Here is a 24,665-nt window from a genome sequence, read left to right as displayed (position 1 = left end):
GATGGAAAGTTATGCATCAAGTGCATGGTTTCCCACAGTTTTCATTAGTCAAAACACATAGGAGAAAAATGTTCATAAAACATTTCTTCCCTCTAGACCCGTGCTGCATACTGTTAAAATCCTAATGAGGCGCTGAAAGAATAATGCCACCTCTTGTTTTGCCTGTTTTCTGCGGCAGCAAAACGAAATGGATGAGTTATTTCTCTGTCCAGTCCTCATAATGACAGGCTGCCAAAAGAGTTGTGAGCTGAGTGCCTTGGGTCATTGCATTCAGAAGAGCTGCTGCTGCTGGAAGGGTGGGTTTTCTGAGCAGCTTCTGCAGAATGGCTCCTTCATCATGGAAACCTTAGGAGAGAACCTGATTACAATAACCCTAAAAGACAGTTCTACTAACAAAAGTTTTATCAAAAATATACTAGTTTGTGACAACTTGTAATCTAGCCTGAGTTATACTCCTCCTGACCTCCATCTGTCAGCACTGCAAAGTGTTTTGGGAGTTGGGATTCTGTCTGGGAATTCTCTCGGAAGGTTTCCAAAGTGTTCTTCTTTATTGCATTTAGTGGGTAACTTTCTTTTGGAAAGATGCAGCTCCGCTGCTGTACACAAACAAGAAAACAGAGAGAGACGTTATCCTTATTTATTCTTGCTTTAATACAGCCAATTTGATAGAGGCATGGATGAGCGAGTTCATTTTCTCTTGAGTAGAATGAAGGTAAGCTGAACTGCAGAGCTGATTTTAAGCTAAAGATGATGATTTCGTTACCTGCCGCTGGGTATTTAAAGAGAGAAGAGGTGCCATCCTTGGCAGCAAATCTTACAGAAAAAGGAGTTTTTCCTTTGTAGATCACAGTGGAATCCAGACACTGCTGTGCATGAAGGACAAGTTGTCTCAGCACAGGAGCTGAAGGTCCTCTTGCAACCTCTTTTTACCCAGAACTCCAGAACTCTCGTCTTATTCCTGCAAGATAGGGTATGTAAATCATTTTTTTTCTCACCAATATTGAGTCTTTAACTTAAATGAGATGCCATAGCTCCTTCTCACCAACCTACTCTCTTTGTTTTTCAGCTCAGCATAGATGATTTCACATACTTCAGTGAATCCTATGGCAACAGGAATCCGTTTCAAAATGTTCAGGCAAGCATTTATCTCTTTTATTTCTTTATGTGCAGTATTGAAAAAGAAAAATAAAGATGTAAGAAAGATGCAAAGAGACAATTACTGGGAAAAGGGCACTGAGTCGCAGAAGTTTTCCTATTTAAATTATTGAGATTATTCCAGTTTAAGAAGACATGTTAAAGGAAATAAACTAAATTTCCAGATACTTGATTTGTAGCTATTATGTTTTTAAAGACTGAGTTTTCACAATTCATCATAACTGACAAAATTGTTCTTTAATATGCTGCAATTTTCTGTTGCAAAAAACAATATAAACTTCAGGACAACATCCCAAAAAATTGTTTTGAAGCCATAGGAAGAAAAGAGCTTATAGGAACCAATAATTTTTTTCTTATTTTTTAGATTTTGATACCTATTTTGTTTTTTTACAGAAATCGAAGCTCATTCAGGGAGTTGACTGGTTTATATTTGTGTTAATATATCACTAGGTGCTGAATTACCTTAATCTTCATGAAAAAAATAATGCTAGTTGATTGGCTTGAAATAAACTCTAGGCACAGAACTTAAGATGGAATCCTCCTGAGTGAGGCAACAGCTTCAAATTCTGTCCTCACTGAGAAGATTTACAGATTTTGTGCAGAGCAGCTCTGCTTGTACTTACATGACAGTTTATTGAAATGTAATTAGACAAAACGTTCACTTGTGGAAATCATAAAAACATTCCTGGAGGCAGTGCAGGATGAATGTAATATTAGTATGTAAATGGTATCAGGGCACACAAGGAAGTGTAAATTCCCAAGCAGCACACAGCAAGCACTATATGTAATTAAATACATAAATATTCACATAATACTTGTCTCTACATCTGCACTGAGAATATTACATCTTCCTTGTGCAACTGGAAATATTCATCTCGTTGTCAGATAACAGAATTTCAACACTGATGCTGGAGGAGGAACAATTATTCAGAGTATCTACATGGGTTTTCTGAGGCATGAATGGGAATCAAAATCATCTGGGCTGTAAGGATCAGTGGTTGTGTCTGCACACAGATGCACTGGCTCTTCCCTGCTGTGCCTTATCTTCTCAGGGTTTAACATCTCTGCAAGACTGTGTCTGGAGCAAATTTCTGTTGCTGCCTGACTGCAAAACTGGTTTAATTTCAGCTCTTTGACGTGCATTGCAGTGCATCACATTGCAACTTCCTAATAATGTCTTATTTATAATGTCTTATTTAAGTAGGCCCTGGAGGTATAAGAGGCATACCAAAGTATTTAAAACATTTTTCTTTTGCCTTGTAACCAGGACTCCATCTAGGTAGAGATTGGAGGCTTTGAAGTGGAGAGAGAAGGTCAGAGATTGATGAGTTTAGAAATCAGGTGATATACAAGAGGATTGAGGACCTAGTGAGGGATGGGAAGGACACTCTGAGCTAAACAAAAGGTCATGTTTAAGTACATCTTTGTATCTGGCAAGTCAAAGACTTACACCCGAGTGTTTAACAATCTATATAAATGTCAGCAACTGGGGGTTTTTTCTGACCTTGCCTCTTTTCTCTCTCTGTCTTGGAGCTGAGAAATGTTTCTGTATTATGGCTTCTTTAAAAATGGAAAGTTTATTTTTATAAATTGCTCACCTTAACTCCAGCACTTCTTACATTTATTCTGTTGGATTTAGCAATCTTCATGCTTTTCTAGTGTAGTTTAATGGAGGTGAGGTGTGTAATGAGAAAATGAGATATATAAACTACATACTTCTTTTTCACCTTGGTGCCCATAGAGAGAGTTTTGTCAATATCTATTGCATAAGTTTTAGTTCTTAGGGCCAGAAAAGGAACTTTATGGTCATCCATATTGGACATAACAGAGTCTACAAAAATTTACTCAGTTGCTATCGTATTACTTGAACTTCACTTGAGATCCTTTGGGTGAGAAATCAGTTCTTAATCATGCTGTGAAAGGCTGCAGTAATATTCACACAACACAGGATAAAGTGAAGGTCAGGTCTGAATTTTTTCACTGGGGAAATGAGGATCCTTGATGTTGCATAATCACAAGTTTTTACCTACGCAGTCTATGTTATACAAGTGATTAGTGAAGCTGTAACAAATGTTCCATTGCTCTCAAGCATCCTCCTTTATGAACTTCAGAAATGCAAACTTATTCATAAACCTAAGCTGGAGATTTCATTTAGAATGTATAAGTGCAAGTAACAGCATGTGTACTACAAGAAGAAAATGTTATTTGAAAAAGAGTTACAGGCTTGTAAATCCCAGAAACATTTGCAGATATTCGATTTGTTCAGCTGCATTAGCAGCTGCTCTGAGCCTTTGGTGTCAATGGGTTTGCATGCAATAAAAGAATCTTATTCCAGTTAATACAAAGGCAATCCTATAGGTAGATCATTTATCTTGAACTTTCAGACAACTTCTGAATTAGATAATAAAATACCAAGATTAGCATTTGGGAAACTTCTTTGTCAAGCAGTTACCTACCCTAGAAACTATTTTTTTTTTTTTTTTTAATATTAGCTTTGGCTTTCCCCAGACAGTGCTCAGCTCCTTAGAACTGCAGTGTATATTAACACACTCCAATTAGTGGCCAACTGTGCAGCTACATAATTGTGACTGTAAGTCATTGCCACTTGTGGTCTGATAAATCCACCTATCCTCATTCAGTGGACACAGACTGAGCAGTCCTATTTAGTCACGTGTGACACACAGGTACTAATAAAGTTTTGATTGTCTTTATTTCCTTTCTTTTAGTTACATTCTATTCTATTCTATTCTACTATATTATGTTATATTATATTGTATTATTTTATTTTTATATTATATTATTTAGGGAACATGCACAGAGCAGCATTATAATCAAGATAAAAGTTCATCATAGTGAACTTTTATTCGGTGACATGATGATGTTTTGTTCTCCAGCCTTTTCTAAAATACTATTAATATTTGATCTTTTTCAATACTGATCATTATCAGCCTCTGAATTACCATTTTCAAAGAGCTGTTATAACTCACAAGGTTTCATTACTGAAGGGTAACACTCAGTTGAGTCTATTACCTATTATCTGTTTGTTTTTCTGTCACCCTGTGCTGTGCTAAAATCAATCCACGTTGAACCTTCTCAGTTACTGAGTTGCCCCAGAGGTTGTACCAGAAGCTGCCCCTGTAGTTCAGCAGTCAGCCACTGCCTTTGCTAACCTGAAAAATTCCACATAATGAGCAAGTTTCGTTCTCTCATTATTTATCATTTTATCAGATGGTTTAGGAACACATGGAACAGAACAGACCCTGGTGCAGTAACTTTTTAATACCCTTTGCTTGCTAAATTATGTGGGTCCAAGTAGATTATACCATCTGGAGCTCCCCAGAGTACATCCCTATTGTCTCCTTCAGATATCTTCAGCAGAATTTTTAGGCAAAACTTTTTTTGTGAAAGCTGCATCAATCTTTTCCCCGGTACAGTCCTTTCTTATTGCTACAGTCTGTATTTTATGCTTTGGAATGCTTCCTCCCAGTCTTGGAGTTCAAATTTTCTTCTTGACAGTCTCTTGGATCTGTCTGTAACCCTCAGAAAAAAGAAAAAAAATTTGTGTCATGTTTCCACAGTACAGCATGGAGGTATTTTCAACAATATTTCTTGCAGCTGCAATACACTCTGTCAGTAAATTACATCAGATCTATTTTCATTTAAGTTATAACATAAGTTATAACTTATGCTTTATGCATTTGAAGGGCATGACTACAGTGTAAAACTTCGTGGGATAGATAATAATTGGAAAGTTAAAATTAAACCTTCTTCTTTTTCCCTTTCTCTCTCTCCTTGTCCCTCTCCTGTTCCTAGCTACTATGTGGTTTTCTTCAGCAGAGTGCAAAATCAAGTATTTCTCAATATCCTCTTCACTCTCCACCCCTTTTGGAGTTTTCATGTCTTGAACAAGCATGGCAGCTGAAAATCCTAAAGTGTGCAAAGCAACAGTTGGGTACCGTAAAGAAAAGTGCACAAGTGCCAAATAAAAGTGCACAACTGCCAAATAAAAATGCACAAGTGCCAAATAAAAGTGCACAAGTGCCAAATAAAAGTGCACAAGTGCCAAAAGGCAAGAAGGACAAGGAGGCATGGGGTCAGGTTGCCTGCCTGAGGCTGTGGAGGTGACATCCAGCCGTGTCTACCCTTCAGAGGAAAAGCAGCTGAATGCCAGTGGCTGGAAGCTGAGACAAATGTCAGTGCAGCACTGGTTAGGAGCAGAGGCACAATTAAGATATTACTCAGTAATTATATATTTTATATATTATTCTACATTAAATGAGTGATCTGCTTAATATATATCCTTGGATGAAGTGGCTGTTGCCACTCTGGCTGCTGCTATGGGACAAGGGATTAAACTATTGGAAATAAAACAGAACCATCAAATTGCTTAGGATTTGAGGTCTAAATTCAAATCTGTGAACAAATCAAAATGCAATGTTTCATCTTTTTCTTCCAGGAAGTGCTAAGAACACTACTCAAGGACCTGTATATACCAGATCAGTGCTTTCTGCTCTATTTTAATTTCTGCAGTTATTTTTCTATCAGTCTGGTAAATCAGACAATGCTGCATATTTCTCCCTTATGAGCATCTATAGAAATGTGAAAATACCTATAGCCTTTGCCTAGGAAGGAAGATGTGAGCAATTAGAAATTACCACTCCACTTTTAGCTGAAGAACTTCTGTATCATCTGTCTCTCCTCTTCCACCACACATGGAAAAGAGAGCAAAAGTTTGCTGTTACTGAATGCTTTAAGCTTGCTGCAAGAAAGTTCAGGAGCATCTTCAAACCATCAGGCTGCTGAGAATTCATGTGCTGTTTACTGTGAAGGTTCCTCACTGTAAATATTAAATTAAGGATACATTAAAAAAAAAAAAAAAAAAAGCAACTAAATATTAAGCGAGTAAATAAACTTCTCATTATTTAATTACAGGAAATTCTGCAGTCTTCTCCTTCATCTTTAGTTTTGCCAGCTGTTGACTGCAAAGCTACCAGGGATCTCCTAAGTGTTCTTCAAGAATCAGGAGATTGGAAGTTAACAAATGTGACCAATCTCAACATCTCTCATCTGGAAGTGAATCCATCTAACCCAAATTTACTGGTGGTTCAGCTACAACCCCTTTCCAGGTAGGAGCTTATCACAAGCAGAACTGACCCACTGGGTGCACGATTTTTTGAGCTTTTGAAAATGCCAGTTGTCTTCAGGAAATTCAAAAAGTGAAACCTTGTAGGGCTATCAAAATTGTTTCTCTTACAAGGATGAGTTCAGTGTTTTTCCAGAGTCCCCTGATGAGCTTACCAGGTACAATAGATGAATTCTGTTGAGAAAGGCAGTCAGGCATTCCTATTTTATCTGCCTCATTATATGAGAACAAAGGGGCAGCTAATAAAACTCAATGGCAACACACTTTTTAGCAGAAAGGCTCAATTATTTTACTGGGCACGTGATTAACCTGCAGAATTAATTGCTGGAAGGCATTCCAAAGGTCAAAAATACTGGCAGGATAAATAAGCAAGCAAATAACCATACAGAGAAACCTGAAGCTAATAAAGAGCCTGATTTTCCATCAGTATGGAAGGAAGAGAAGGGCTATAATTCTTCATGTTTCCAGCTCTGTAAGGGCTGGGATCTAACAGAAGTAGGGAGAGTTCCTGCAGGAGAATGTGCATTTAGAAAATATAAGGCAAGGCTGCTGAGCTGCTTCTGCTCACTCTTCTTCCCAGCTTTTTACTTGGTATATTAGTATAAGGTGCAGATATCCTAGACAAATGCAATTCTAGCTGTCATGGCACTGCACCAAAAGAGACATGATAACTATTTTAAAGAGCTCCTGCACGAATGTTAGACAAGGGGCCAATGCCAAATGAACAAAAGCTTCCCAGAGACTGATCAAAATACTGTCAGCAGTATGGCAATTTGAAGGGTTTAAGAATTAGCAGAAGATGTGGTCCTTACATTTTTAATGGCTTTGCAGAAGAAAAGGGTCATTAGGAGGAGATGAAAGAGTAACAGAGGGACTGACAGTAAAATCCTTTTATCACTCAGTCTTTTCATACATTTCTGATTCACATCGTTCTTGCCTAGGAAAGATTTTTAATTATTTTTCTCCCTCTTTTTCTCTAGTGATTTAAAAGAGATTTCCACCCTGGAAGCAATTGCTGAAAATGGTAAGTGATATCACCTAGACAAAACTAACATTACATCATTTATGTTTTCAATCGGGCAGGTTGTATTCTCTAGTTTCCAGAATACAACTACTACTATTTAAAGGCTTTTATCCCACTCCTCTTCTACACTTTTTTATAAGCTGTGGTTGTCTTAGTTTTGATCAGACACTAAGCACCTGATTAAAAAACCACCTGGATACAGTTCTGTGACATGAAAATAAGCTGGATAAATTCACCTCTGCCTCAGGCATGGCCCTTTGCACATGCTCTGAGCCCAAGCCCTGCATATCTGTGCAGCTTGAGCTGCTTTTTTTGATCTCCCCTTGCACACTGGCAGCTGCAGGTGCCAGGCTCAGCAAAGGTCTCAACAAAGGGTGTCTGCACAAGCAGGAAATGTTTTTCTAATCTTTATCAAACAGCCTTCTTTGCCTTTGATATCGGCATTTTGTTGGTTTTGCGGTGTGTTAAATGCTAGTTGGGAAAGTCGTGAAAAGAATCTCTCACTATAACACTCAATATAATTATAATACTTATAATAATAATATTTTATTTTTTAATAAAAAATAAATGTTTTTTTCTTGCTTAGCATCTGGTTGAAAGAGTGGTGCCACGCATGAAAGTGGCAGTGAGAGGCATCTCATTGCAGGGTTTTCACTTACTACTCTAAATCAGAAAACAAATTATAAAGTGTGCAAATCAATGCAATGGTAGTTTTGGGGGTTTACAGTGCAATGGGGCTGATAATTAAACAGTGTTCTTAGTGGCTGTGCCTGTTTCTGCTCAGAACTGGGGCTGTAAAATCAGAAGCAGATTTGAAACTCAGAGGAAAATACCTTAGTACTGAAATCAGTTGTGTCTCCTTTTCTGTTTGCTTTTGCACATAATGAGTAGGTTTTATACTAAAATAAGCAGTTGCACTTTGGTCTCTGAATTGTGGAGGAGTCATTTTGTGCTCTTTTCTTGTCCTCAGAGTGTTGGCTTGATGTTGGTCTTGGTTAAACAGTGGCTTTTTCATTATGGGACATTTCTTTCATCAGCTGCATGGATTTAAGAATAAATTAAATTAGGGCTTCCCAAGCCCTGGAATCATAGTTTTGTAGAATATGCTGAGTTGGAAAGGACCCACTGGGATCACTGAGTCCATCCTCAGTGATGGACACCCCAAGAATCACATCAGGTGCCTGACAGTGTTCTCCAAATGCATCTTGAGCTCTGTCAGGTTTGATGCTCTCTCACTTCTCTGGGCAGCCTGTTGCAGTGCTCTAGGTAAAAACCTTTTCCTGATATGCAGTCTAAACCTCCAGTGACTCAGTTTCATGCCATTTCCTGGAGCCCTGTCACTGGTCACGAGTGGTGAAATCAGCCCCTTCTCTTCCCCTCGTGAGGAAGCTGCAGCTGCAGTGAGATCTCCTCTCAGTCTCCTCCAGGCTGAGCAGAACAAGTGACCTCAGCTGCTCCTCATAAGCTGCTTCAGACCCTTCACCACCCTCATTCCCCTCCTTTCCACACCCTCTAATAGCTTTATCCTTATTTTGTGGTGCCCAGAACTGCCCCCAGCACTGGAGGTGAGGCTTCCCCAGAGCAGACTGGGATAATTCTCTCCAGTGTCCTCCTTGCTCTCCTTTTGACACTCTCTAAAAGTTCTTTCTCATTCTTGTGTCACCCAGAACTGCCCCAGCTCTGGAGGTGAGGCTGCCCCAGAGCAGAGCAGACTGGGACAATTCTCTCCAGTGTCCTCCTTGCTCTCCTTCAGACACTCTCTAAAAGTTCTTTCTCATTCTTGTGGCACCCAGAACTGCCCCCAGCACTGGAGGTGAGGCTCAGAGCAAAGCAGGACAATCCCCTCCCTTGCCCAGCTGGGATGCTGTTCCTGATGTCCCCAGGATACTCACACCCCTCCTGGCTGCAGGGCACACTCTAGACTCATGTAACTGCTCTCTCAGACCACTTTGTCTTGGGAGAGCAAAGTTAAGAGGTGATCTGTGTGAGGATGGAGGAAAAGGCTATTAAAACCTGAATAAACTTTTTTGGTTAGTATCCTCTAGATGCTAATTGGGAAGAAGGTGTGTGGATTAGGGAAGATGTGCCCCTTTGCTTGGCCAAGTACAGTATCTGCACTATTGTTCTCATGTAATTTAGATACTCTAAATCATAGTGGCCAGTCTGAGTTCTTTTCTTCGGAGAATTTGAAAATATTTCTTAAGAAATCTAGAGTTCTTCTGATCACAGGCAAACAAGAGATATGTATCAGCTCTGTTGTCACGACCATGTTCACAGCAGCTTCTCCAGGTAAAGGAGTTACCTCTAGAATCCTCCAGAAGGGAAGAGTTATAGATGAAACTGGTAACTATAGTTACATGTAGCTCCTTTCTGAAGGGAAATACAAATAACATGTTATTTCAAAGAGCTATTGGTTGCTTTAATGAAAGAAAACCCGAAGTTAATCTCTGCATTTTTATATGGTTTTTTTTTGTTTTTTTTTTTTTTTTTTTGTTCTGCAAATTTTTTGCTTGGGCTAAAGACAATTTCCAAAATCTATGTATCCAGAATACAAAATCTAAGTTATCTAATGCCTTGGATCTCCACAACCAATATGATTATGGCGGTAGTTTTTAGACAGTTGTTTTTCTGAGTAAGTACATTTCTTGTAGTAGATTCTCTTAGCAATAATTTTAGAAGGAAAATTTACATAGCTGTGATTCTTGACAGATATGAAGAAATCAGTTCAGTTGAAACCCTGAAGAAAAAGCAATGCTTGAATTCTTGTAAAATCCAAATATTTTACTCAGCCAGGACACCATAGTTACAGTAAATAGAAGTGGTTAAAGAGGACAATAATATCAACTCCTAATTTCAGCAAAAGCAAATAAAATACAATTTCTGTAACGTATAACCTAAAAATCTAAGAAGTTTGTATGTCCAGGTTATAAAATATCCATCCACCAGGCTGGAACATGAATAAGAAGTGGGAAGACACTGAAAACACTAAATGTGACTCTGATTGCTTGCTTCTCAAGCAGCCCCAATAGCAACACTAATAATGAGTCACAACTATTGTGCTCCTTATAAAGCAGATGTTTGTGTTTCTGTATAAATATTGAAAACATTTATCAGTTGTAAGAATTTATTACAGGTGCCTGTGGTTTTCAGAACTAGGGGAGGATCTTTTGTGGCGGTGTATTTGGACCTCTTTGAAAGGCCCTCTCTTCCTTATTTGACTTTTTCTTCCTTTTTCAGAAATATTCCAGAATATTTGGGCTTCCAATGTAATGAACAGGAAAATTTTCTGCCTCTTTTGGGGGTGCAGAAGCAGGTTTTAAATCCACAGAAGGGAAAAGAAATATTGATACCCCTATTACACCTCTCATGCCTCATGTTAAACACCATGTTTTGAGTGTTGTTTCTCAGTGGTAGTTACGTGTATTTTGTAATTCACTGAACAATACTGCTTAAATTTTATTATTTATTTGTTAACTGGTCACTAGAATGACATTTGACTGACAGAGCATCCTGCTCTCCTCTCTTAAGTGATTTCTTCTGCTCCTGCTCTTATTTGCCCAAAGTTCAAACTTTTGATTATATTTTCTGTGATTTTACTTTTCAGTTTCAAAATATCCCCTTTTTCTAAACAGTGGTAATTTTTTATATTTTCTCATTGAAATTGTGTATTTTTCAAGACACACTGAGTGTGTCTTATCCTATTTATACCTAGGTGGAATGAGCACTTAAGTTGCTTTAAATAAACTTAGACATCTAGCTCATTAGTTCTCAACTACATTACTTCTAGGATTTCAGTTTTTGCAGCTTACAAGATTTCTTGAATTATACATGATTCTATTTACAGACAAAATAATTGGAAGAGTGACCATGGATCTGCAGGAACGGGGGATTCATTTTTCAGTAATTTATACTGCACTGAGACCTTCAAGGGTGAGTAATCTTCAGTGCCTGGAACTGTCAGATTTTTATCATCCAATAACTCAATGTTTACAGAAGAAACTCTGTAGATGATTTTCAAGATTTTACAGACAAGAAATCTGTATTCTATGAGGTTTTGACCAGAAATGATGGCATGAATTTTCATATATGATAGCTATATCAAAGAACTATTGAAGTTTTACTGTCCTAGGAGACTATAAATCTGCCTTTGTATGTAGAACTTATTGCTATTTTTAAGAACTTTAAGTTCATTTTTTTTTTTTTTCAGTTTAACTCTAGTGGTTTTGTAGTGAGTTCTGTGTGGAACATTTCCAAGATTCCTGGCTGGTTAGTGTGGACAGAGTGTTATTAATTAACTGAAGGCTACTAAAGTATCCATTTAAAAATTAATTAGTTTAATTTCTTTTAATCAATACTTGCTCTTTACAACTGCAGGGTAAAGATTTCAGCCTTGCTGATAGTCAAAATATAATTTATAGATCACATCATATCACATTACAGGAAGTAACAATGCAGGATAGTTATTTATGTAGTTATCTTTTTGTAAGACATACACGAGGTTGCACTCAAAACTATTAATTTTTTAATTTTAATGTGAATAAATGGAAGACAGTCTTGCCTTGAGGAAAAAAAAAAGAGTTCCCATTAAGAAAAGAAACATTAGAAGGATGGGCTGAATCCTAAAAAATGCAATTTGAAATGAACATTTTCTGTTTCAAATGTAACACAATCTGAGCTCCTAATATGATAATGGAATCACAGAATCATTAAGGTTGGAAAAGACCTCCAGGATCATTGAACCTTTCATCACCATCCTGTCAACTAACCCATAGCACCGAGTGCCACATGCAGAATTTCTTCAGCACCTCCAGGGATGGTGACTCCACCACCTTCCTGGGCAGTCTGTTTCAACTCTTGACAGCCCTTTCAGGGAAAAAATTCCTACTGATGTCCCACCTGAGCCACCTCTGGTGCAGCTTGGGGCTGTTTCCTCTTGTCCTGTTGTCTGGAAGAAGAGGCTGATCACTCTGCACACCCTTCCCCAGCTCCCTGCCCTTCTCTGGACACTGCCACTGGCCTCACCAGTGGTCCCTGCCCTGGCATCAAACACAATCTATTGCTGACCCAGCCCAGGATGTCCCTTGGGCACAGCCTGGGGTCCTGTTCAGCACCAGCAGGGCTTTGTGCCCACACAGGGAGTGTCCAAGTGGCACAGTGGGTCACTAGCTGCTCCTTCTTGGGTGGCAGGAGTTCTGCTCTGCTCCCAGACCCTGAATACCAGCTCAGGGGACATGGTGCTGTTAAAGGCTGAGACAAAGAAAGTACAAGTACTTCAGCCTTTTCCTGGTCCTTGGTTACAATATTCCCCCCTTCCCCACATTCAAGGATAGAGAATTTCCTTAGCTCTCCTTTAGCTGTTAATTTATTTATAAAAACACTTTTTATTGTCTCTCACAGCAGTTGCCAGTTTGAGTTCTAACTGAGTTTTCAACCTTTCTAATTTGTACTCTCCCTGAGTTCCCTGCCCCTTCTTGAAAGGTCTTAACAGAGTTTATGAAAGGTCATCAACTTTTTTTTTTTTTTTTTTTTTTTTTTTTTTTTTTTTTTTTTTTTTTTTTTAGTGTCTGATTTCCAGTGAGAGTTCCCTGTTCAGCCAAGCTGGTCTTTGTGTTTTTCCCCCATCAGCTCATCTTCTGGCACATGGAGATGAGCTTTTAAGATTTGTTTCTTGACATATGTCTAGCTCTCCTGGACTCCTTTGTTATTAAGGACTGTCCAAGGTAGAGAATCCCTTCCTCACTTCCCTGAGAGCTATAAACTCTAATATTTTGGGATTGCTGTGCCCAAGACAGCCTCTGACCACCACGTTTCCCACCAGCCCTTCTCTGCTCATGAACATCAGCTCTGGCAGTCTCTGGTGGGCTGAGATGTGTCAGGAATTTATCTTCCTCACACCCCAGCAACCTCTCACACTCCCTCTTCACTGTGCTGAGCTGCCAGCAGACATCTGGCAAGTTAAAGTCTCCCTCAAGAACAAGGGCTAGAGAACATGAAACATCAGCCAGTTGCTTGTAGAACATCTCACCTGCCTTTCCTTGGTTTAGGCAACCTGAAGGACATTTGTGGGATTGTCTAGATCTGGGGTGAGAAATGCCAACAGGATCCTGAGAGGCTGGAAGGTGTTCAGGAAGTAACACAATCCAAAATGCACTTGTAATAAAACCAAATTCTTGGTTTTATTACAAGAATAAAACCATGAAAACCTGTGTTCAGTGGGTGTGGAGGGAAATTCCTCTCTTGTTATCCAAAAGAAGAGTTAGAGGCCATTTACAGGGACTTCATAAATGTTCTTTAAGCCAGTAGTGGATGAGCCCCTCAAAGGTGTTCTGTGTTCATCCCAAAGTACTGTGGTTTTTTGCACAGAGGGATGATCTTGAGCCTCAGACTAATCCAACAAGGTGATTACAATTGTCCCTTCAGGCTCTGGGCAAATGCTAATTCCACTGAAGAAAAATGAGAACTTCCTCTTCACCCTGTGAAATTAAGTTCCAGAGATTGGATTTTGGAGACCAAACTCAAAAAAAAAAAAAAAATGCAGTAGCATGAGGAGGCAAGCTCACATTGATATTCTGTGTAGTGTGTTTGTGGCAAAGGAGAGAATATTAGTCCAGACCTTGTGGTCTGCCTTTTTTTCTCTTTTTTTTAACAAAGATTTTAACAAAATAAAAATAAAATTTATTTTGTTATTATGGCTTCTTATTGCTTGAAATCAAAAACATGTGGGCATTCTTAGCTGAAAATTGCATTTAGAACAATTGGAATGAAAAATATTTTTAATTAATGAAAAATTGGAACTAAAAGAAGGAATTTTTTTTTATCAATTTAAAAAAGATTTTAAATCTACGCATATTTCAACAAATGGCTTTCCAAATTAAAGTAAGTTAGTTTGAGCCGCTGAAGCCCTTTTAAATAATTAAAGCAATGTATTTTAAGATATTCTACATGTTTAAAATATAAGCAATTTTAACTTTTCTCGATTGTATAAATTTAATGCTTTATAAAACCATTTGAAGCATTTTTTTTGGCCCCTCACAATAACTTGAAGTTATTTCAGTGCATTCAAGGTCCTTAGCTTCTGTACAGAGCTAGAAGAGCCAGAGCAGAACGTACTTTTGAGGATTCATCACATTGTATTTGCATATAACCTCTCCTTGGTATGTGTTGCATATCTTTGGCTGTGCTTGAACTGTTCCATAACCATAAGTGAAAATACTAACTCCCTTTTCTTAAACTATAAAGCCTATATTGCATGATCTAGATGTTACAGGATAGCCAAGACAAGAAGTAAAATGCTTTAATAATTTTGAGGATTATTTCCAAATGCACTATGTAAACTGTATAGCTGTCATTCACTATAGAAGATTTTGCATTCACGAGTGGCCTTATTCTCAGTGATGAAGAAATTAACTTTAGGTATTACACTTTGAAAAATAAAAAGGTAATCTCTTTCTACTTAAGTTAATTTTATACAATAAAGCTTCCCAAAAATGGTGATTTTGAGATGCTTCTCTTCTGAAAGCTCTGCCTCCTTGTTCTTTGGCTATTTATGGCTTAATAACATCCCTGTGTTATATTCCTTTGTTCTCCCATTGCCACAAGCAGAGAAAAAGAGATGTGAGAAATTCATTTATTAGAAAAGGTTCCAGACTGGTATTGGCTTCACAGGAAAGTGAATTAATGAGCAAAACTCACCTATGATTGAGCATATTTTCTGATTTGATGGGCAAGAGCTATTTAGTTTAGTCAATGCAGGCACATGCCTTTAGGTCATTATAATTATCAGATTTGTTCAGACTGGTTCTTGCTCTGTTCCAGTTTCAGCATGATTGGAGGGCTATAGAGCACCTCTCCTATGAGGAAAGGCTTAGGGAGCTGGGATTGTCCAGCCTAGGGAAGGGAAAGCTCCAAGGTGGACTAAGTGCTGACCTTCCAGGACCTGAAGGGAACCTACAGCAAAGCTGGAGAAAGGCCTTTTTAAAAAGAACACGTAGTTCTTTTTACAGACCCTTAGCAACCTGCTCTAGTGGAAGGTGTCCCTGCCCATGGCAAGGGGCTTGGAACTAGATGGTCTTTAATGTGCCCTTTAATTCAAGGCATTCTAAGTCTATGATTTGAAGCTGGAAGACAGAATTAAAGAGAATGAAAGAGACACTACTTGGCGACCTATTTGAAAAGGTTTCTCTTACCAGTGGATGATTCCTCCCACCATCTCATAAAGGAGCTGCCTTCCTTCAGCAAGGCAACTGCTCAGTCTTGTGGTTCATGCTTTGAAATGCTTTGCCTTGTAGGTCTGGCTGAGTTGGGATAAGATGGGATCTCTCTGGCTGAGAGAGTGATTTGTTTCACCTAATTCTGGGCAAGTGAAATCCGAATGTTTACATCTGAAGTCAGCCAGAGCTCTCTTTACAATCAAAGGGTTTTTAGGGTATGATCCTTCTGACTGTTTTGTAAGAGGCTGCTGCTGGATGAAATGAAACTCACCCTTAAAGGCAGTCATCATGCTTAGGTTAGGTCTTGACATCTACATGTAGTCAGACAACTCTTACTCAACATTTCTTATATTTTTTCCATGAAAACCCAGAAACTTACCTTAAGATATGCTGAGTGTCTGGCCAAGATTTCCCTTCCTTTTGAAAATCATTTGATAGCTTATTTTTCTTCATGAGAACCAAACCTCTCTGCAGTCATCATTCTTCTCATTAATCAGGAGTTCCCATGAATATATAAATTCCTGTGTTCTTGAGGAGTTTGATCATGGTTGGTTTGCCTTTTTCTGGTTAGCTTTTTGCCTTAGGGCTGTAATCCACACTTTTACCTTGCTGTTGTAATTGGAGAGGTTAAAAAGGCTGCAAGGATTTAAAGACAGATATGCTCCAAAGCATAAATCTCATCAAGGTCCCCATCCTTCTTATACTCATAGGTGTCCCTGTAACATTTTTACTAGTTTTCTTCTGAAACTGCAAGACAGTTTTATAGTTCTTATCTTTTCTCAGTGAGATTGGATGCTGAGGGACCACATATTGCTAAAAGGAGATTTATGGCTACATTTTGTTGACTCCACTTTTTACAGATGCATTGTGAAACGCTGTTTAAATTTTCTGTACCGCATCCACATTTTTCAGAGAGCTTCATTTACCATCAGCTTTGGGCTCCTTCATTCTGCAAGCTGCCTGCTCTAGTTGCTGTTTCTGTGTGTAGTCTTTGATAGCACTCAGAGCCAAGCAGGATGAGTTATAGGAAATTTTCACAGCCAGAAGTAACATTGGAATCTGTCACATGAGTTGTTACTTTTGACACTTAAAAAGCATCTCTTGGAGATATCTTCAGGTGAATTGTTGTGCACCCAAGCTGAAAGGAGTATAAAAAGTTTTAATCTGCTTTGTCAAGTGCTTGTGGTTGTGTTTTCTTTGTTTCTGCCTTTTATCTAACACATTTTTTTAAAATGCATCGTGTTTTACTCTGCTGCATCTTCCACTTCTATCCAGCTCTCCTCTGCTTTGTTGGCTCTTCAGTTTGCCTCTCTGAGGAGACTAAATGCTGCAGCAGCCACCCCACTGACTTCACAGCTTCTGGCTAGTGGAATGCTTTTGACCATTTAATATACTCAAACATTACCTAACATGAGCTTTCCCATGAACAGGCATGAGAAAAATGCCATTTCAGGAGCTGGGGTGTAGATTAAATATCCTCACATATCCTTGAGTACAGGAATTTCCTCATTCAGTTAGTATTCTATTTTTACATTTGAAGGAGCAACTGTAGTATGACACAGTATAATAAATTGGTGTTTCCAGCATAAAAGAAGAAAACAAAAGGAATTCCTTATCCTTTGATCCTCTCCCCACTGAATGAATGCCATTACAATAAAACATAAACTTCAATTTGTAGATGAAACATGTACATTTGATTATTTCCTAGCAAACACAATTTTGAGATTTTTTTTTTCTGACACAGGTAGAGTATTTTTAAATAACTGCAAAAAAACTTCTTGAGGTGGATTGAAGCCAGTCAGTTGTCACTCTAGATGAACAAACATTTAGCCAGATTAGTTTCAAATTTGAGTGCTGAGAATGTGAGAGATTCTTGTTAGCAATCCTGTATGATTCATTCCATGTGTTAGTGAGGAATTCAGAGAAATAACTAGTGGTTTTACCTTTAACTCTAGACTTTGCACCAGAGCAAGTTAAGATTCACTTACTTTAAACATTTTTACAACTTTAGCTTACATTCTACATTATATTTATATAATATAATATATATTTATGCACTTCACTGCTAAATGAAGGGCATTATGGAACTAAGCTATAATTTTTATCTGATCAGTTTTGTTATTTTCAGATGCTAAGTTTTTAAGGCATAGATGAAACCTGAACAGATGCTCCATATAGATCAAATCACAAAGTTATATTTATTTTGCCTTTAAAACCAAGGACCAAGAAAACTGGGGTAGAGAAGGACACAGGTAAGGATGAATTGTGTCTTAGGACTATAATTTACCAGAAATTGGTCAAGTGCAGGGATAAAAATTGCAATGAGTATTCTAAAAGATACAGTCATATATAAGCAGAAGTCATAAACATAATAATGCAGAATGAAATTAAGGTATAAGGGTAAAATAGGATAGATTAAATGGAATGTGTGACTGTAAACAAGCATATTTATAGGGCATGTTGGTAAGCACACTGAACACTTTCTAGAAGGAAAATGCCTGGATAAAAAAAGTATTGGAGTGGCAGAATAAAGCTGTAAAAGATTGATGTTGTATTTTAAAGGAATTTTGGATTCCAGGAGACAAAGATAAATATTCTGAGAATCCTGGAGACCTATTCTAAGAAGAGTCTTTGAAGACTGAGGCTGAATGCAATATCCAAGTGACATGTCTTTAACATACGGATTAAAATAATCCATCTATCTGTGATTTGATAAATTGCCCAATAATCTCCACTAATTATGTTGGCTGACATAGCTTATATCAGGAATACAAACTGCTTCAACACAACATATTAAAAAGTTAAACCATGTGTCAAAAAAAGCATTTTTCTGCTCACCCTCCTCCCCACATGGAAATATCCCAAACTGTGTCATAATCAACATAGTGAAAGAGGTGAGGCTGTTAAAAGGAGTAGTTAAGCTTCAAAAAGCATGGTCTTGTATGGTACATAAAATTAAAAGAAATATAAATTCTTGCAAATTTAGTTCAGTATCATATGGCAGACCTGAAGATATTCAGAGGAATAATGTGCAACAGAACCAAAAACTATTCATAAAAACACATTAGACAGGAATTTTTTCAGAGAATACTGAATCTCATAAAAAAAGAGGAATGCGGAAAATGAACTTGAAGGTCTTTTCCAGCCTACACATTCTGTGATTCTGTGACTGGCAATGCAAAGCCAAATGGGCTGTGTGTTGTTCATTGCTGTGCTAGAAGATAAAGAAGTTCTCACTTCAAACACTTTTTCATTGAGCCTCAAAACACTTTGCTGCTACTCCATTAGTAATAGAAGAGATTTTAGAATAAATCAGTAAAATTAATTGTGTTATGTCATCGAGGTCAAATATTATTCACCTAAGTTTAAACTAAAATAAGAAACTGCCAAACTGTCGTCATGATTTCTAATTTACAATTTTTGAATTACAATTTTTGTCATCTATATGAAAATTTAAAAAATAGTTTAGCCTTCATTGCAGAGGAGCAAGATGTTTCATATGTTACATGGGGCTTGCAAAGAGGCTCCATATGTCTGGAGAAATACTTCCAGGAAACCCACCTTCCATACTGTCAAAAAACAGTTGAAGCAGTAGTCATAAATATGTGTCTCTATGAAGAAAATACAATGTGGTTTCAGTGTTCTCTAAGATGTGTAAGTAAAAGTGACTGTGTTGCTAAAGTGAAAAGGGTAAAAAAGTGGAATTATTCGGTAGCAGAAGTAAAATCTTTAAAGACAGGAAACAAAGGATAAAAGGAAAGGATTCATGTTCACAGTGGGGAGTATTTGCCAGTGGGACTCATTGATGCTGGTGCCTGTGCTGTTGAGCAGCCCTTGGGATGAAAAGGGGGCTGAAATCCAAAGGTGCCAGAGTTTCCTGCTGTACTGAGAGGTAGGAGAAACCACTCACAGCGCTGCATTACTGAGTGATAAAAAGACAGATACAATCCAGTCTGAAGAAAAGTAACACACAGGGAAAACAAATATGCAGATTGCACTGTAGTGAGTGGCTGCTGTTTCTCAGAACAGGAATTGCAGTACAAACGTGGGTAGATCTCTTGGAACATTGCAGCAGCCAGCAGCAGGATGAGTAGCAAGTATTATGTTACCCAGCATTTGGAAAAGAGGAGGGCAAAGCAGAAAGTGTGAGTTCACTGAGCCCTTACTGAGTACAAGTGTGCCAGTGGAATGGTGCATGTGGTTCTGGCCACCTCATCTCCAAAAGACACAGCAAAAGATTCAAATATTGCAGCTAGGAAAAGTGAGGGAAATTCAAGAGGAAAATAATAAATAAAACCATCAATTATGTAGAGAAGCTGAACAGAAAATATTACTTTTCTTCTCTGGAAAATGTTCATTATGATCACCACTCAGCCCATAACACGGGAATTCAGGGGCAGCAAAACCCTTTAAAGAAAAAAAAAGCGAACAACTTTGGATGACAAAAGCACTCAGATTTCAACGATTATATAAACGAATTGAAGAAAGATGAGTGGAAAGGAGGTCCTATTACATCTGTTGATCTGAATGCAACCTTTAGCCCTGAAGGTTTCTAACCCAAAGATTACAGAAATCAAAGAGTGCATCCTAGGACAAGTATTGTTTGTATTTACCCTTTTCCTTGTTTCAGCTGCCAGTTACTATCAGGAGCTCTGGCTGTGAGCTGGGTGGACCTTTGCCCTCACACAGTTCAGCTGGTCTCATGTCTTGGCAGTGGAAGCTTGGAATATTGACATAGCATTTCTCTGGAACAGGAGTGTGAAAAGTAATATGTGACTTATTTAACTAAAGGCCAAGAGCCGGAAGAGGCAGCCAAAAGAATAAGCAAAGCTCCACTACAAGAAGCTCACGGACTTTCCTCCTGCTGCTCTCCTATTAGGTTGTTGTAGAACTGCCACCTCTGAAAATGAGAATAATTGCCACATCATAAAAAAAAAAAGAAAAAAAGCCTGCTGGATGCAAATCATTGTTCTGCTGGCAGCCAGGAAATCCATAAGGAGAAGTGACTGTGTCAGGGGAAAATTGGGTAGGTGGCAGCTCAAGCTTGGTGCAGTCTTCTCTACTTTCAGTGCAGTGAAATAGGTTGGATTCTCAAGATCCTTGTGATTAGGCATCTGTGAATTGTCCCTGGGATCTCTGAATCCTTTCCCTGTTCATTTTCAGTGGTGAGCACAGAGACTTGTGTCTTCAGTGCCTTCTCCTGACACCAAAGCCCATTGGCATGATCTTTTTCACAAGGAGATACACATTCCCATTTTGGGGAAGCATAGGATTAAAAGTGGGAAACAATTACATCTGCCCAGAGGATGAGCACATATGTGAGTCCCCCCATGAGATACCTGGGGCTGAAAAGCCAGGAGCTGAGAGATGTGTGGCTGGGTGGCCTCTGCATGTGGTCAGAACAAGCCTTATCCTAAAAATCTACCTGCAGTGCTTCTTGTCTTCCTTCCCTCCATGGGAAATTAAGCCAAAGCTTGTAGAAGAACAAGCTTGTGCAATCACAGGGATGCTCTGTGCACTGAAAAAGCATTTGTACCCTGTATCATTTGGTTTTTTGCTGCAGCCTCTGTTGTCTGTGCTCAAGAAATAGCTGTTAGAGGAACAAAGACACACTTTACTAACACAGGACGTAAAAATTTGCTCTTAATCACTGAAATGCAGATTACATACCCTGGGAGGTGTGAGATCTGATGGCAGAATAACAAAGCCCTAAGTTTTAATGCATCCAGTCTGTAATAATATTAGGACTAGTTAGAAGAAACCTGGATTATTTAATTTTGGTTTCAAGTGAAATTTCATCTTCTGTCTTTCTTTTCACTTTAGAAAAATTTCTGAAAGAAATTATTTTCTTTATGTAGTGCCACAGAAAGTTTTGATTTTGGAACTTCAGTGTTTTGTGGTAGGATTTTGTTGTGCTGTTTTAGATCTCCTATATTTATCTATGTAGCAGCTGTGTTTTCCTCTCATTTTTAACTCTTGCCCTGGATGTGATTCCCTGAAGTATTAAACTGTTCAAAGCCATCAGCAAGTGATTTTCTGCCATTTGAAAAAGTAAAGATGGGACATCATTATTTGTAGAGAAACATTGTGAATACAAAACCATAGAATCATTAAGACTGGAAAAGGCCTCTGAGATCACTGACTCCAGCTGTTAAATTATGCAGCCATTTGAACACCAAAGTGCAGCGTGCATTCTTCTAAAGTTAGGATAAAGTATGGTAATTTTTAACAGATTTTCAAACATATTTATGATTTTAGCAGAGGAATATACCTTTCCTTTAGGGATGGATATTGAAATGTTTTCTCTAGAAGTTACTTTTATTCTATCCTAAAGGCTTTTCCATAAAAATCTGTAAACCTGGAATTGCATGTGAGTCTCTAAAGTTTGTACATCAGACCACTAACCATACAAAGCTAAGAAGCAGCCAGGGTGTTAAGAAAAGGTTAACAGAATGTTAATGCAATGTTTTGGTATTGAAACACAGAGCTTATTTCTTTCTGAGGACCCTATTATCCATTCCTGCTAGCTTACAGCTTTAAATTGAAATGAATTTCAGTCAACTAAGACATTATATCCTTCCTTTTAGAAAGCTGTCCGACTAGAAAATCGATCGATTAAAGAAAGTGGTATTAATATCCTTTGAGGTAATAGTCCTCAATTAAGAATAGTCTTTAATTAAGAATACAGCAGAGCTAGAGGCAGTGGTGGGAGAGCTCTGGGACTTGCCAGTGGCCCCTGGACTGTTAGCTGGGGATGCTGAGAGAGGGAAATTTGCCCCGTGTGAGGTTGATAAGTGTAGGGGCATCTGTGGAGGGCAGGGAGAAGGAGCTCTGCAGCCCTGAGATATTCCAGAAACACGTGGGTTTATTGCAGGGGTGGTGGGTAAAGAGGGGCTGCTTTCAGCCCCCAGCCTGGGCTGGAGGGGAGCCCCAAAGGGAGAGGGAGAGAGAGAGGGGGGATGAGGTGAGGGAGGTGAAAAAGCTGAGAGGGGTCAGAGAGGTGAGAAGAGTGCAGGGGTCAGGGTGGGAGGAGAGAGGGAGGGAGAAGAGGAAGAGGAAAAAGAAGAAGAAGAGTGAGGACTTTGTTCCAACACATTTTATCTCCTTTTGTGTTGAATATTCTAATTTACAGTGATCAACCGGCACAAGATACAAAACCTACAAACTTTGTGTGCAACCTCTGAGAACTACTAAATTACCATATCATCCTACATTCTAAACTCTAAAAACTGCTTTTCTTATATACTTTTTCCTTGCTGCCTTGGCAGGGTGGAGAGGGGCTGCATTCTTGGGTCCTTTTGTTTTCTGTCCTTCAACCCATCTCCAGTTAATCCCCATCCTCCTGCCTGCCATGCCCACATCTCAAACCTTCATTCCTATTTCACTCACAGGTTTTACATCTCCAGGATTTCTCACCAATCATATCCATAAGCCCTTCCTGCCCCATCTTTCCCAACAGACAAGTCATTATTTCTTCCAGGATCCCACCTACTCATGCAGCCCTGCTCTGACCCATGCAGGCTCAACAACTCGCTCCAGCCTCACACAGCAATCTTTGTTATTGAGTTGATGTCTTACATATGTCCTTAGTGTCACTGGTAGACCAGAAAAAAGGCAAGAAACCAATCCCTTTCCTGACAAAATGCCACAGATATATTTTTTACTTTGTTGATGGAAGCGTTACTTTGAAAGCTGTACATAAAGTGATGCCTGATACCAAATTTGATATTACACAGTATATTTTGTTCTTGTTCTGTCGTTTCTGTTTTGTGAAAACCTCAGTACTTACAATTTTATTGAAACACTGCAACTATTATTGTGATTTGGTTTCTGATTTAGACCAAGTAATTAAGTGATTTCCTCGATTGATATTTAATGAATCAGAAGAAGTGCATTCTACTTTTTAGCGCATTACAGTACGAAAGTCAAACCTCAGTTATTTTAACAGCTAGATATCTCTTCTTCTGGGGCTTTCAGCCAAATCATTTGCAAAATTCTGCAACAGAACAGGGAGGGCTCCTTGCCTTATGTTGAGCAGAACTATTGGAACGTGAATGTTGGATTCTGCTGTGCCTTCTCCCTGTTAAAAACTCCTTCCTTCTCCCCAATACATGGTTTCCTTATGACCCTAAAAATATTCCTTCCTCCTGATCCTCAGTTCTCAGGATCTGAACTTCCAGCAGGAGTGACTGACTGTGGTTGAACCCAATCCCCAGCCAGGTTTGCTATTACCTGGTCCTGAAGCTTGGATGTGGTGTAAGAGCAGCAGCAGGGATCAGGCTGCTAAAGCAACCCCACAAGAATGCTGGAAGGAAGGTGGTGTTTGTTTTCTAATGAGACGTTCTGATTTCTCACCTTATAAATTTCCATTATCCACAGTTTTATATCACAGCATCCTGACAAGGATCCATAACTAGCAGACACAGGGGAGGAGTTGCACCTAGCTGCTGGGAAAGAATGCATGCTTTGGGCTCTTGTAAGTTTAGTTGATGGGCTAGAGATAGGTAGGAGATAAAGGAAATTATAAAATTGTGGTTGATGACGTTGGCTGAGGTGTGTTAACTGAAAGACTTAAATAGGTTTTGGTGGAAACTTGCCTATTTTGAGAAAAACTTGGAAGATGAAGAAAGATTCATCAAGAGAAACTAAAGCATGGAAATCTTAAAAGAAAATCCATGGATATTATTTCCAAGGTTAGATTTGTCTAGATTTTCTGATGTGGATTTTATTTATATATATGCACCTTTTAGCTTACATACCCTATTAGAAAAAAGATATGGATATTAAGTGCAAGAAAGCAGAGTAGAAGTTACAAACCTTTTAATAGATTTTCTGTGAAAAAAAACCCTCTCATTTTAACTTTCCTATCGAAAGATCCAATTGGATAGATTTATCGGCTAGTTTTGCAGATTAGTCCTCCAAAGTCCTGCAGGATACAAATATTAAGAAGAGAAAGGGAAAATTTTTAGGCTTTTCAGATTTTTGATTTCCCTGTGATGAGCCTACATCTGGAACAGAGCTGGCAACTCTCCCAGCACTATGAATAACACTTTGGCTCCTGTCTGCATTTTTCAATTAAGTAACCCACCAGACCCCTGTGTAACCTCTGCCCAACTCTCACTGTGTATCTGTT

The 24,665-nt window shown here is 38.6% G+C and overlaps 1 protein-coding gene across 1 annotated transcript in view; it reads left to right on the top strand.

Moving 5' to 3' along the window:
• Nucleotides 1-24,665, top strand: part of ATP6AP1 (ATPase H+ transporting accessory protein 1) — a 50,536-nt gene that overhangs the window by 5,739 nt on the left and 20,132 nt on the right. Inside the window, exons 2-6 of the mRNA XM_066318572.1 lie at nucleotides 844-970; nucleotides 1,067-1,135; nucleotides 6,088-6,281; nucleotides 7,279-7,322; nucleotides 11,167-11,252. Of these exons, the coding sequence (XP_066174669.1) occupies nucleotides 844-970; nucleotides 1,067-1,135; nucleotides 6,088-6,281; nucleotides 7,279-7,322; nucleotides 11,167-11,252 (520 nt within the window). The remainder of the gene's footprint in view (nucleotides 1-843; nucleotides 971-1,066; nucleotides 1,136-6,087; nucleotides 6,282-7,278; nucleotides 7,323-11,166; nucleotides 11,253-24,665) is intronic.

The sequence above is a fragment of the Sylvia atricapilla genome, chromosome 5 (genome assembly GCF_009819655.1).
Source record: "Sylvia atricapilla isolate bSylAtr1 chromosome 5, bSylAtr1.pri, whole genome shotgun sequence".
In the NCBI taxonomy this organism is placed as follows: Eukaryota; Metazoa; Chordata; class Aves; order Passeriformes; family Sylviidae; genus Sylvia; species Sylvia atricapilla.
This window is presented reverse-complemented; position numbering and strand designations above follow the sequence as displayed.